The following is a 13,648-nucleotide window of genomic DNA, read 5'->3' on the forward strand; positions in this document are numbered from 1 at the left end:
TTAATTGCTCAAAGCACCCAAGTCTTGTAAATAATCACATAACATTACATTGCATTTAGCTGACGCTTTTATCCAAAGCGACAATAAGTACATTCGACCAGGAAGACACAACCTTGAAGAAAACAGAATCATATAAGTACATCAGGTTTCATAGAGCCAAACATTTCAAGTGCTACTCAACTGGCTTTAGATAAGCCAGTCCTTTATTAGTATATAAGTGCTCTGTTAGCAGTTCTTTGTTAGTAATTCTATCGCTCGAGGTGGAGTCGAAAGAGATGAGTTTTCAGTCTGTGCCGGAAGATGTGTAAGCTATCTGCTGTCCTGATGTCAATGGGGAGCTCATTCTACCATTTTGGAGCCAGGATAGCAAACCCACGTGTTTTTGCCGATGGGAACTTGGGTCCCCCTCGCAGCGAGGGTGCAGCGAGTCGTTTGGCTGATGCAGAGCGTAGTGCACGTGCTGGGGTGTACGGTTTAACCATGTCCTGGATGTACGAAGGGCCAGATCCATTCGCAGCACGGTAAGCAAGTACCAGTGTCTTGAAGTGGATTCTAGCAGTTACTGGAAGCCAGTGAAGTGAGTACATTAGGTACTGGGGCTGCAACTGGTGATTATTTTCGTTCTCGATTAATCGGTCAATAATATGTAAGGCCGAATATATTGGAAAATATCCAAGATTGTGTCTTTTTTTATCCCACCAAAAACCAAATATATAAAGTTTAATATGATATGGGCAGAGAAAAGCAACAAATCCTCATGGCTTAAAACTGCTTTTTCTGTCATTTTTTTTTTTTCATGAAACCCTATTTAAAAGAATATTCCGGTGATTTTTCTGTTGAACGAATAATCGCTTAGATTACTTATCATTGCAGCTTTACTAAACAAAGAGTACAGCTAATGATGATGAGAATGTTATGTTAGTTAGCAGATAGTTGGTTATAAACAAAAAAAAACTAACAGTGGCACTTGATGATCATTTTAGGGGTTACAATTAGTGCAATTCATCCTCTTGTGACCATGAATGTCGGTTTACAATTCCACGAAAATCCATTCAATGTTCTTATGTATTTCAGTTTCAACCAAAGTTCTGAAATCATTTCTCAGTCCTTTTATGTTTCAAAGCCTTCCTGCTGTCACAGTGTATATACAGTTGACACCAGTGACAAAATGTGCATTCTTCATTGAATCCTTAAAAGCGGGGCTATTCGGGGGAAAAGATGGTTTATCCATCATAATCCGACAGAACTGAAAACATGTCTTCTTCTTTTTTGATTCCTAGGATTGAATGTAGTGTTTACATGCTTGCTGTCACTGTATCATTGCCCAGTCAGTCATTCTTCAACATCATTCCAGTAAAAACATTAACAAAGCCAGTGTTCAGTCCACAGGGGTTGCATTATAGTAATGACAGATGGGGACTTTTCCAAATTCACACCCAGGCTTTAGCATTGATCTCTCTCACACTTTCACCCACAGCGACTCAAGTAACATTTTATTGTTTCCAAGCCGGGTTTATTGGCTTTATCTAATTACTTTTACCTAACCTTAATATGAATTGCAATACATGTTGATTTGCAGCTGTTAGAAATGCATTGTTCTTTTTCAGCACTTAAGTATATTGATTGGAGGGAAATGGATGCCATACTTGAATGTTCTTGCTTAACACATTACGATGTTCTTCTCTAATGAAAATCCTCTTGAACAACATTTGGAAACAAGCTCATTTGAAAGTTGTTGTTGTCTTGTGAAGATAAAAGAAAAATAAGGACAGTCAGAAAAAAAGCTTATTTTGTGTGACAGCAGGCGGCTGGTGTAAAGTACTTTGACTTTGATTGTGTGTTGCCGTGTGTCAATGCCTCTGGTCATTGTTATGGAAATAATTATCATAAGACGCCAATTAGTAACATACAGGACAAACCTCGATGTCTGTTTACCTTCTTTAAGGACGCAGGCGGCTTAGCCAATAATGTTATTGTTCCCATTCTGTGACCGGTCAATACTGGGTCACAGATGGTCTGTGTTGTGGGTACACTGGGACACTTCCTTCTCTGTATTTGTGGACTCCAAGGTGAAATCTTCGAGGTCATAAGTGTCCGACGCAAGTAACTCAGTGTTCCCACACTGTTTAGGCTATATTCTCAAATATGTTGTTTACTCTCTGCGAAACCAGTTAGATGGGCTGGCAAGAGAGAGGCTCTCCAGAATTGACGTGGCAACTCTACCGTGGAGTCAGAACCTCTGACTCTTGGATTTGTGATGTGAATACTCTGGTACCAACTCCAAATAAATCACAGTGGTTTGACATCAAAGCTCCGACTCTTCCCGTGTCTCCTTCCTGAGTCGGTGACTCCACTGCATGCTACACAGAAGTTTCCTCTACAGTCATCACCTCAGGGTCTAGCACTACGAGAAACCAGAGAGTCTCAGGGCCTTGAAACATACAATGCTGTTTTGCTGTCACCTCTTCTATGTGGACCTACCCTTCTTTCACCTTCTGTCAACATCCCATTCTGTCCACATCTCTCTCGCTGTCAGTCTTTCAATAGTTTGGTGACCTGTTAAATCTGAGTCCGAGTCATTCCAGCGATGCCCTACCTTAGTGTTTTTGTGTATATAGACAGAGTATGTTCAAGTATTTAAAACAACTACATCAACAATAATTACTAAACAACTTTAAAATTCATAATTGAACTGTTAGTGCAAGTGATTTTGAATCAATTGATTTTAACTTGGGAGGCATTTGACAGATTTTTTTTAAAGAAAGAAAACTGTAAAATCAGAGTTCAAGACATCCCCAGAACGGGCCAAACTCCAAAACCAATCGATCCTATAGCCTTGGAACCCATTGTATTTCAACGTGGCTGCGTTAAGCTTCTGGGCCTTTGGGTCATTGTCAGTGTGCTGGAGTTGGAGTTAAAGGACAACTTCTACAACCTGATGGTTTTACAAGTAGCAAGTTTACAACATAATAAAAAGTGAATTAAAGTCAAAATCAACATCAGACTGTAGAAAACTGGGTAAGAGACTGCATTTATGACACACTGATTACTAGTGTTTCATCAAATCAAGCTCAAACATGATTGGTCAATACTACTTGGACTACAAATGGACACAAGAACGCTTCTGATTAGATTAGTTTAATCCCAACAAGGCACTTTATTTCCATGTTTTTTTTTGTAACCAGACAATTATGATTAACCAGGTAAACCCCACAGCCCCGCGGGCGGGGGCAACACTCAGACAGAAGAAACTCAGCTATCAGACAATATTAACCATTTGTAGCTAGACGAAACAAAAGGGTAATATCAAAGGCCCTGAAAAAACGCACTTAGCACAGAACTCAAGGTAAAATACCCTTATCACTTATCGAATCTGCACAAACAAGATATCGATTAGCAAGCTAAGATTCCACAGATTCAGACATATAAGTATCATCACTGACCGATCAGAACTCACGGCGAAACGACACCAAACAACAACAAAAAAATGTGCTTTACGGGACCAAATCGGAAAATAAGTCTTACCTTAGCTGTTGTTCTGATCAAAAGTTGTGTTCAATGGCATTAAAACGATAAAAACGCTGCTGAAGGTTAATCCATAGGTAAATCCAATGTGTCTGTGTCACTTTGAAATGATTACTGATAAACCATCATTCCATTTGTATGTCAATACCGGAGTTTACATATATAGCTATCATGCTACTAGTGTATGACAGCTTCCGGTTCCGAGGCATTCTGGCTACGCATCACTCATTCACCAATGGGTAATGTTTAGATGGATTTTAGGAACCTCCCCTCGATTCTATTGGCTCTATTGGTTAAAAAGAGGTGTCAATCATCAAAATCGACCGGACGGGGGCCAGAGTTATGGAAAATGCACCCAAATGACCCCAGAAGTGTTTTTTTTTCTAAATCTCTCTAAAAAGGACAAATGTCACTTTTTTTGCATCAATCTTGATACAGGGTACTTATTATATGTTATAGTTTGGATTCCTAAAGTGTTTAGCCTACTATCCCATCATTCAAGGGTAGTTTTCACTATAAGTAAAGTTTTTTTTTTTGGACGGACACTATCATTTACATTTTTTTACTATGTTCAATCTGAATTTACTTTAAAATAAAAACATCTATATTGATTCTGACTTTTCTACATCCAACTCACAGGTTTATCATTACTTTGAGAGAAAAGATTATTAACCCCTTTTTAGAAGTGAAGATATAGTCAATTGTTCTGGGAATGTCATTTTCGAGCCTGAGGCCTGAAAAACAGTCTCGGGGGTTAACTGGTGGGAGATAACATTTTCCAGAAAAAATGTTAGAGACCGTAACAGTAATTTTTACCTGGCACTTCCATACACCACAAACTTTTAAAACTGTTCTGTTTATTTCTTTTGACCAAAAATCCATTTTATTTATAAGTTCTAAAAACAGTGCTTAGCCACCCCACCTAGAAAATGACTTTTGGCAAAAGACGGGGTTTGTGAAGTAGAGTAGGAGGATACATGAGAGAGTTTAGAGAGGGACGCAAGGTCATTTTATCAAGAGAAGAAGAGATGAGTCTACCACTGTGTTGCTTCCATCATCAAAACTGAAAAAAGCAATATCAAATGCACCCACGTAACACTCAAACACAAAACAGGACTTGAAGGTATTTTGCGAGAGTCGTAGGTGTTGGGATTTGAGGGCGAAAATGTGGAACAAAAGCAGATGAGTAGATATATAAAGGTGGAGGAGGATAGTAGATGAGCAGATAAGAGGAAATGACAAAGAAAATAAACATCAACAAAGTGGTGGCCAGGTATGTGTAGCCTCGCAGTGTGAGGGAGATGAATGGATGGAAAGATGGGGTAACGGTAAAGGTGGACTCTGTCTCTCGGAGGGTCTGAGGCGGGGGTAGAGGAGGGTCGTCCATGTGATCAGTGGTCAGCCTCCAGCCGGCAGACCACCCCTCTCGAGGCCAATTAGAAGGGAGGCGGGTGGAGCGAGGAACAGAGAGAAACTCCCTACACGCGCACCTACAGTATCAGTGCTGACACCAAGTTCATACAATAATTGAAGCCCCCAGACACACACACACACACACACACACACACACACACACACACACACACACACACACACACACACACACACACACACACACACAATATGATTCTAACATTGGTGCAGACAGTGGCTGAAATTGCACATTATTCTTACTTTTAACGTGTTATTTTAGCCGAATGCATGTTTTATTTCATTAATTATCCATCGTAAGCGCATGTTCTCACCCACACACTCCCCCCCCCCCCCCCCTGCAGTGCTAGAGAGAGGTTCCTTTGAAGTACAGAAATCTCAGAAAGGACACACACATCGGTAAATAACTACCACATGTCTCCTAAAGTTTGGACCGAAACTTTGAAACAGCTAACTTTCTACACACACACACACACTCACACACTCCGTCCGCTGAAAAGGTGCGACAATTTCCTGCAGCGGGAGGCCTGATTCACTGCCGGTGAGCCAATCAGTGCTCACCATTAGGAGTGTGTCATGACCACTAGGTGCTGCCGTGGCAGGTCCTTAGTGGCACCTGGTCATATTGTGTGGGTGCTGTTAACTTTCAGCCTAATGAGAAGGGAGGAAGGGTGTAGTGCATATGCTGTCATGATGGATTACACGGGATGACCTTTAAACAACCCTCCCGCTCGTATATGTATAATCACAGACAAAGTCAGTTAATCCTGCACAAGCCCCCAGCTCCGCCGTGCCCCTCCCCTCCTCCCTGCGCACATCATGCTGACATCCTGAGACAGCAGCATGTCTGCATAGAGGATTGTCATCCGAACAGATGCTATTTTGTATCTGTGTGCTTCAGGCAGTCCGCTTTAGGAATTAATTAAATGCTTGCTCTTTCTTGTACTTTCCAGTGTTTTAAATACAGATGCTTATCATTGGCTGCTGAATCTAGACCTTGTGACATGTGTAACTATCACCTACCTGTACAAGAACCACAATATTGCACTTAATCCTTACATAGCAATCAGTTGCTGTTTCAAGCTAAGAAACTTAAAAAAAATGTGCCACATGAATTCCTTCAGTCGTGTGAGGTTGATATTTTGGAACAGAAATATCATGTGAGGCTTTGGTACTTTTTGGTAACTGATTTTTGTATTGCCATATATTTCTGCTGAGTGCTGCAGCAATTAATCCTACAAACCCAGAAACAATGTACATGTTTTGCAGTTTCACCAAAGTCAATGGCATTTAGGTTGCATGCCTGACATAAGGCCTATCATAAGCCCAAGCAAAAGAGAGTTTCTTTCTTTGTTCTTCGATATAAATGATGTCAGTAAATACCCCAATGGTGAATTTAGAAAATGGTTATGGTAAATGAATTGTATTTTTATAGCGCTCTATCCATCTTTATGACTTCACATTTACAAGTCATCATTATCCCATTCACACCCCTTTTATATAGTGCCACTTGCTCAAGGAAGCTAACATTTACACACATTCACACTCCATTGGCTATGCCATCTGGAGCAACTCGGGGTAAAGTATACATTGGATACACCGACATGTTCGCTGCAGGGGCTGGGATCGAACCCACAACCTTCTGATTTAAAGAGGACTGCACTCCCCCACAGCCACAGTTGCACCTTTGTTGTCTCAAAGAAGGCAAAAAAGGTCTAAATTAGACTTCATTAACATCATCTCGAACACTAATCGGTGTTGGTGAAGTAAAGTCAAGTGACCGTGGCCTAGTTTGTTTAAAACCTGACGTTAGCTTTTACTGATTGCAATTGAAAACTAATCTATCTAACATTACTTCAATATCAATTCCCCACAAAAGGGAGAGTATCATATTAATGATGGTAATCCATCAGCATGTTCTCCAGGAACATACATACACTATACAATGCAATATTCCCCTTTTCTGACATTGTGAAATTGGAATATGTGGCAGCATGGAAGTGTGGCGCATTTTATGTTTTTCCAACACAGCCTCAAGTTTTTAAAAGTATCATAGACGACAGCTGTCCCACCCAGCTTTTACCTCGTAGTCTGCCTCCAACTCCACTCCCAAGACACTCGCAGTGGGATAGAGTGGAGAGTCATCTGTAAACCTGAGAGAGGGAGGGCTTTAATAATTACTCTATTTTTAGACAACAGACTTTTTTTCCCTTCTCCACTCCCACGGAGATCTAAGAGCAGGTACAGGGAGCCATCTCCAAAGAAAGAAATAGATGGAGAAAGGGAGGATTCAATCTCCCATGAGAGTTAAAGGGAGATGGTGCCAAATGCTAAACACACAAAGCATAGATAGAGCGGTGGAGAAAGAATTAGCATCAAAGTCGTTGTGTTTAGTTTTAGCGTAAATTAACTGCCACTTGTACACCCAAAGAAACAGGCCAAACACAGGGTGTGGTCACAGCAATGCACAGTTCCTGTATATCCATTATAGCAGAAAATGACTAAACATGATTTGGTGGAAAAGAAGTTAATATTGGAATGTTTTGCCACAAATGCATGCACATGTGAATTGTGCTATATGTGTAGCAAGGTAATTATTCCCTAAGTTGGGTAGACATATGTGCAGCAGAGCAAGAGAGCAGTTCCTGTGGATGTTGTTCCGTCACCGGTGCTTGGGCCATTAGCCTAAGGCAGCTCTCAATCTGTTTAACACTGATGCTCTTATTTTGAAAAACTGAAAGATGAGTGACATTCGTGGACCTTTACCAGGTCTCTGTTAAAGCTAGAAACAAATCCCCAGAGATTCAATATACTCTTAAAGTATTGTTATTATCATTATTTGTTGTTAAAATGGGTGGTCATCAGCACTGCCTTTTTGCACAAACCCTGATTGACAAAAGTGTAGCAGTTGGGCTGTAAACTGACGGACCGTCGACTCAATGAGAAATCATAGATTGGAGACCGCTGGTAATTCGTAGTTGCAGAGGGGTCTAGGTTGAGTCTTTTTAAATAAAATAAAAAATGCCATTTGTACAAGAGGGTGACCCTTGCATTTTAAATGTGTCTCTTATCCAGTTTGTAGGATTTAACCCTGATCACATTTATACCTGGCATTAGTATTTGCTCACAATGAGATCCAATTTAGATCTGATTGCTCTGCGCAACCCAAAACCACTGAAAGCCACATCCTTTTGTTTTCAATTCAATTCAATTTTCATTGACAATCCAGCCAGGAACCATTTACATACCGCTTCATAGTTGGTTTGTCACCAAGTTCAGCCTGAATGTTATCATAGGACCAATTCAAATTAGACTTGACTTCATCCACAAGTCTCTTGAATAATCTTTTTGACAAGCTCACTTGCTGCTAGCTTAATAGTGGCTTTCTTGCAACATGTCATGTTATTAATGTAGCTGACACTTTTAACCAGAGCTACTTACATACACTTAAATACCTTAAACATGTGTGGTTAAGTGTCTTACATAAGGACACTTTGGGGTTGGCTGCAGGAGCTGGGGAACAAACCACTGACCCTCTGATTGGTAGACTCCCATTTACCCCCTGAGCACACAGCCGCCTAGTGCTAGTAGATAGCCTGCTAACTGGCTAATGGCTGATTCCTCATTGGTTTGGAACAGTTTTGGCAACTTCAGATTTCTGCCAAAGCATTTGTTAGGTGTGGGTGGAAAGTGCAATTATGCACACTTGTTAAATGTGTTCTCATTGTATACCTTACCAACTGTGGAGGTGGTTCAGCTGATAAATAAAAATTCAACTTCAATGCTCACTCACAAAATAATTGTATTGCCAGTTTTAAAGGAGGTCAGTGTATAACATTATTGTAAGAAAACCATGATTTCAGTTTGAAACTGCCTTCACTGAAATATAGCAAATGTCATTTGGTTATAGCTACATTGAATTAAAAAAGATCACCATTTGAAGTTCAGTCAGAGACATTTACATTAAAAAAGGATTGTTTACAACTACAGCAGTATTATGTTTCACAGATCAATGTGACATAACACCAAAACACTGAATGCACCGCACCAAGATGCTCCATTGTCCCCTTCTAAAATGCAAATGATAACATGCATTTTCCCTCCCTCTCTCTTTACTTTTCCTTCTATCTCAGTGGTCAGCAGGCCTTTTTGTTGGAGAATGTGCCCTGTAACAGCCCCGGTTGCCAAAGTGTTGGAAGGATGTTCGAAGTCCAATGGGACCAATCAGATTTGGGAGCAATCAAAAATGCTGTCATGGCAACATTCTTTGACATCTATGAGGACGTAAGTAGTTTGTGTTGAGTTTTATTTAATGTTGTCTGGAGCTTGTTTTGACCATTCAATATAAAACACCATCCTTTCTCTAATTCTGTCTCAGATCTAAGTATGTGTTCTCAAAATAAAAGGTGTCTCTACATATATGCTTGAGTCGTTACGTATGAAAAGATTTACTTAATTTCCGTTCTCAAAGACCAAATGCATTGTTTTCTTAACCAACTGGAGGCGGCAATGGACTTGCCTTGCCTTGTCTAACAGTAGATATAGACGTAAAAGAAAGAAGCATCAAGTAAATATATATTGGGTGTACTCCAGGCTAACCCAATTGTATTTATTTTTTCAAAATGTTACACGTTATGGGCAAAGAAAGCTATCACAATTTGAGAACTGAAGATAAGAAAAAGGAGAAATAAAAGGAGAAGCCTGGCTTTGATGATGTATGTTCCTGTTACATCATTGTAGGGCATTCACGTAGAAGTGAAGTAATATGCAACTGAAAGCAGACCGCCAAAACTAAAATGCACTGAATTCCAGGAAATAACTGTATTTCAATTCTTATTTTGATGCAAATATGTGTACATTAGCAGGAATGCAGCACCAAATGGAATTTAATTGTAAAATTGCAATAAAATATATGCCAAAACCAATAATCGTGAAAAATAAATGCTAAAAATCATACAGCCCTGCATACTTGTCAGAGATGCATTCGAATGCATTAGCAAGTACAATACCAGAGATATTTGGTCAAATGCGTCCCCTGCTAGTAGTATTAGTGATCGGATCACCCTGGCTTGTTTATGTTGCATTTACTGCTCTCCAATAGGGATATGATCAGCAAACACACATTTTAAAACCAAGTGTAAACACGGTCAAAATCGACACTGTCTAAGTACTGGCATCTACAATAATACTGGTATCAAATAGTTGAATATGCCACAAAAAGTCAACCCCTTTTTGACTATTTCTATAGTACTTAAGAAAATGTATCAATCCCAAAGAGAACACAGGATTATTAGATTTCTCTAATACAGTCATGTGGATTACGTATATAGTTTTTTCAAACACTGACGTCGACAAAATGATTAAAGTTTTTGCTTCATCTTTCATGCTCAGAACAAATACTCTGGAATTGGACTGAGTACGAGACTATGTTGTGATTACTTAGTGCTTGTTTCTAATCAGCAATGTTGTTTAAAGTAGCGGTAGCTGGTGTGCCGGCTTTGCTCCTTATCTGACGGCTTTGTATTTACAGTACAAAGCACTATTGTGTTTCTTTTACACCTCCTATACGTGCTGTTATTTTCACCCTGAATATCATCTTTTCATTTGTTTAAACCTGGATTTCTATTCATTGGGACAATTGTTTGTTCATTTAAAAAAAAAAAAAAGCACTCTTGCAGCTACATTACATACCTCAAAACACACACTGTGTCACACACAAAATCCTTACACACACTCCCACTCACACCCAGAATGTTCGCCTGTTTTGCAATCTGCTATGTATGCCCGTCTTATCAGAATTAATTATTAGACCTAATGTTAAATTCAGCCTATTTTTCCTCTTTGAGAGATAATTTCTAATTGGGAGGGAGAGACGTAGCGAGGAGGAGAAAAAGGAAAAGAATAAGATAGATAAGATAATGTGGGATCAGTCGCACAGTATGTAAGGGGGATGAAAATGTACATCAGAAGACACACACAGCCTGCTCCCATTGTCCCTTATCTAAATGCCTGTCTTCATTTGCAGGGTATATTAGACATGCTGGTTCTGAGCCAGGCAGAGGGCAAAAGTGACTTGATCATCCACGCTTTGAAGAACAATTTCGAGTCTGATGCCTACTTCGTTAAAGTGATGGGTAAGTGACTGATTTGCCAAGTTCTCCCTGTTCCTCTCTCCATGCCTACACCAGTTTATTCGATTGAGAACATGGGATAAAATAAAGAATAAGGCTCCATTTTCTTCTTCTTCCAAAATTACATGTTGAGAAATCCAACTGAATCTTTTTAGATATTATGCTTTACTGTCCTTTTTTGTTCTTTTTACCCTAACCGCCCCCTCCTGGACCAATTAGTATCATTAGGCGCGTTCACACCGCAGTACTTTTCCCACTTTAGTTCCGATATAGTTCCGAAATGTTGCGTTCACACCAAAAAGAGCCGGTACTAAAATGAGTTCATGAGAACCTTTTCACCCCCTTTTCCGTCCCTGCTAGAGAGCAGGGACTTTCGTGGGAGAAAAAGGTTCCTATGTCTGATTGGCTGGGCGGATTGCAAACCACGCCCCGTAAAACTCCCAAAAAGTTTTGTGAAGCTGCCATTTTATCATCCTCGCATTAGCATTATTAGCATTAGCCCAGCGCAGAAACGCAGAGAGACTAACTTATGGCAACACAAAATAAAACATGGGAGTGGTGGAGATGAGGAGGAGGTGTCGGCGTTCTGGCGATTTACTCGGAAGGCTTCAGTAGAAGCTGCTGGGAGTCCCAGCAGCTTCTACTGAAGCCAGTCCCCAACTCCGGGGACTTCCGGCCGGGGACTTTGGGCGGCATTATACGCCGTGAAGTGGTTTGCGGCCTGCCAGTAAACCCAAAGCAGAAGAAGAAGAAGTGACGTCAGTGGCTTCATTTGCCTAATCCTCCCCCAGGGACTTATTCCGGTGTGAACGCGATCTGTACTTAGGCATGAGAACTAAAGAGTTCTCATGAACTAAGTTCTCATGAACCTTTGTGGGAAAAGTACTGCGGTGTGAATGCGCCTATTGAACATGAGCAGCACTTTTCCCAGAACTGGAAACCAGATGGTCACGACTAGTATCCCCCTGCTGAATGCATGGGGCAAGTGACTGGAAAAACATTGTTTCAGATAATAATAATAATTCATTCTATTTAGAGGCGCCTTTCAAAGCACCCAAGGACACCTTACAATTCATAAAATATTGTAAGGAAAGGTTTAAGACAGTAATAAAAGGACAGGAGACATGTAGCACTACTGTGAGTGGGCTGATCTGAACAAGTGGGTTTTGAGGAGGGACGTGAATGTGGTGATTGTGTCAGACTGTCGGATGTGGTCAGAGGATGGGGCTGATGTGGTCAGAGGATGGGGGTGATGTGGTCAGAAGATGGGGGTGATGTGGTCAGAGGATGGGGGTGATATGGTCAGAGGATGGGGCTGATGTGGTTGGAAGATGGGGGTGATGTGGTCAGAGGATGGGGGTGATGTGGTCAGAGGATGGGGGTGATGTGGTCAGAGGATGGGGCTGATGTGGTTAGAAGATGGGGGTGATGTGGTCAGAGGATGGGGTGATGTGGTCAGAGGATGGGGGTGATGTGGTTAGAAGATGGGGGTGATGGGGTCAGAGGATGGGGTGATGTGGTCAGAGGATGGGGTGATGTGGTCAGAGGATGGGGTGATGTGGTCAGAGGATGGGGTGATGTGGTCAGAGGATGGGGTGATGTGGGTCAGAGGATGGGGGTGATGTGGTCAGAGGATGGGGTGATGTGGTCAGAGGATGGGGTGATGTGGTCAGAGGATGGGGTGATGTGGTCAGAGGATGGGGTGATGTGGTCAGAGGATGGGGTGATGTGGTCAGAGGATGGGGGTGATGTGGTCAGAGGATGGGGTGATGTGGTCAGAGGATGGGTGATGTGGTCAGAGGATGGGGGTGATGTGGTCAGAGGATGGGGCTGATGTGGTCAGAGGATGGGGGTGATGTGGTCAGAGGATGGGGCTGATGTGGTTAGAGGATGGGATGATGTGGTTAGAAGATGGGGGTGATGTGGTCAGAGGATGGGGGTGATGTGGTTAGAATATGGGGTGATGTGGTCAGAGGACTTGGTGCAGGTGATGATCCGGGCTGCAGAGTTCTGAATCATTTGAAGTTTTTTGAGGAGTTTGATGGGAAGGCCTGAGAGCATGTTAATACAATAGTCAATACGGGATGTGAGGAATGCATGAACCAGGACTTCAGTGCTGGATTGAGACAGGGCGGAGTCTGGAGAAGAATGCAGTCCGGGTGATGTTTTTTATGTGGGGTGCAGATGAGAGGGAGCTGTCCAGAATGACACCAAGATGTTGTGTTTGAGTTGTGTTCTTGATAAGCCATTAAAACAGTAAAATACGTGTCTCCTGTTCACTAAAACATACCCATCTGTTAAGGAAAAATAAAGTATTCCAAAGGTATTCTAAAATACGTGTTTTTAAGACACGTAACAGTATTCGGATTCGGATTTCTTTCAGAGCCATGTATTCAGTATTCAGGCACTAACACATTTACATAGTAACCCTCCCAACCCTGTATATATTATATACAAGATCAGCGCCCCCATACTATATCTTTCTAGCAAAACCCCTGCAGGAGCATAATAAGCAGGGCTGCACATAACTGGTGCGCAGGTGCGCATGCGCACCTCCGCCA

At 41.4% G+C, this 13,648-nt stretch overlaps 1 protein-coding gene across 1 annotated transcript in view; it reads left to right on the forward strand.

Annotated features, from left to right (window-relative positions):
• The window catches only part of itfg1 (integrin alpha FG-GAP repeat containing 1), a 223,170-nt gene that overhangs the window by 110,854 nt on the left and 98,668 nt on the right, over nucleotides 1-13,648 (forward strand). The window contains exons 11-12 of the mRNA XM_034201274.1: nucleotides 9,090-9,240; nucleotides 10,982-11,090. Coding sequence (XP_034057165.1) covers nucleotides 9,090-9,240; nucleotides 10,982-11,090 — 260 coding nt within the window. The remainder of the gene's footprint in view (nucleotides 1-9,089; nucleotides 9,241-10,981; nucleotides 11,091-13,648) is intronic.

Source organism: Gymnodraco acuticeps, unplaced genomic scaffold (assembly GCF_902827175.1).
Source record: "Gymnodraco acuticeps unplaced genomic scaffold, fGymAcu1.1, whole genome shotgun sequence".
Taxonomy (NCBI): Eukaryota; Metazoa; Chordata; class Actinopteri; order Perciformes; family Bathydraconidae; genus Gymnodraco; species Gymnodraco acuticeps.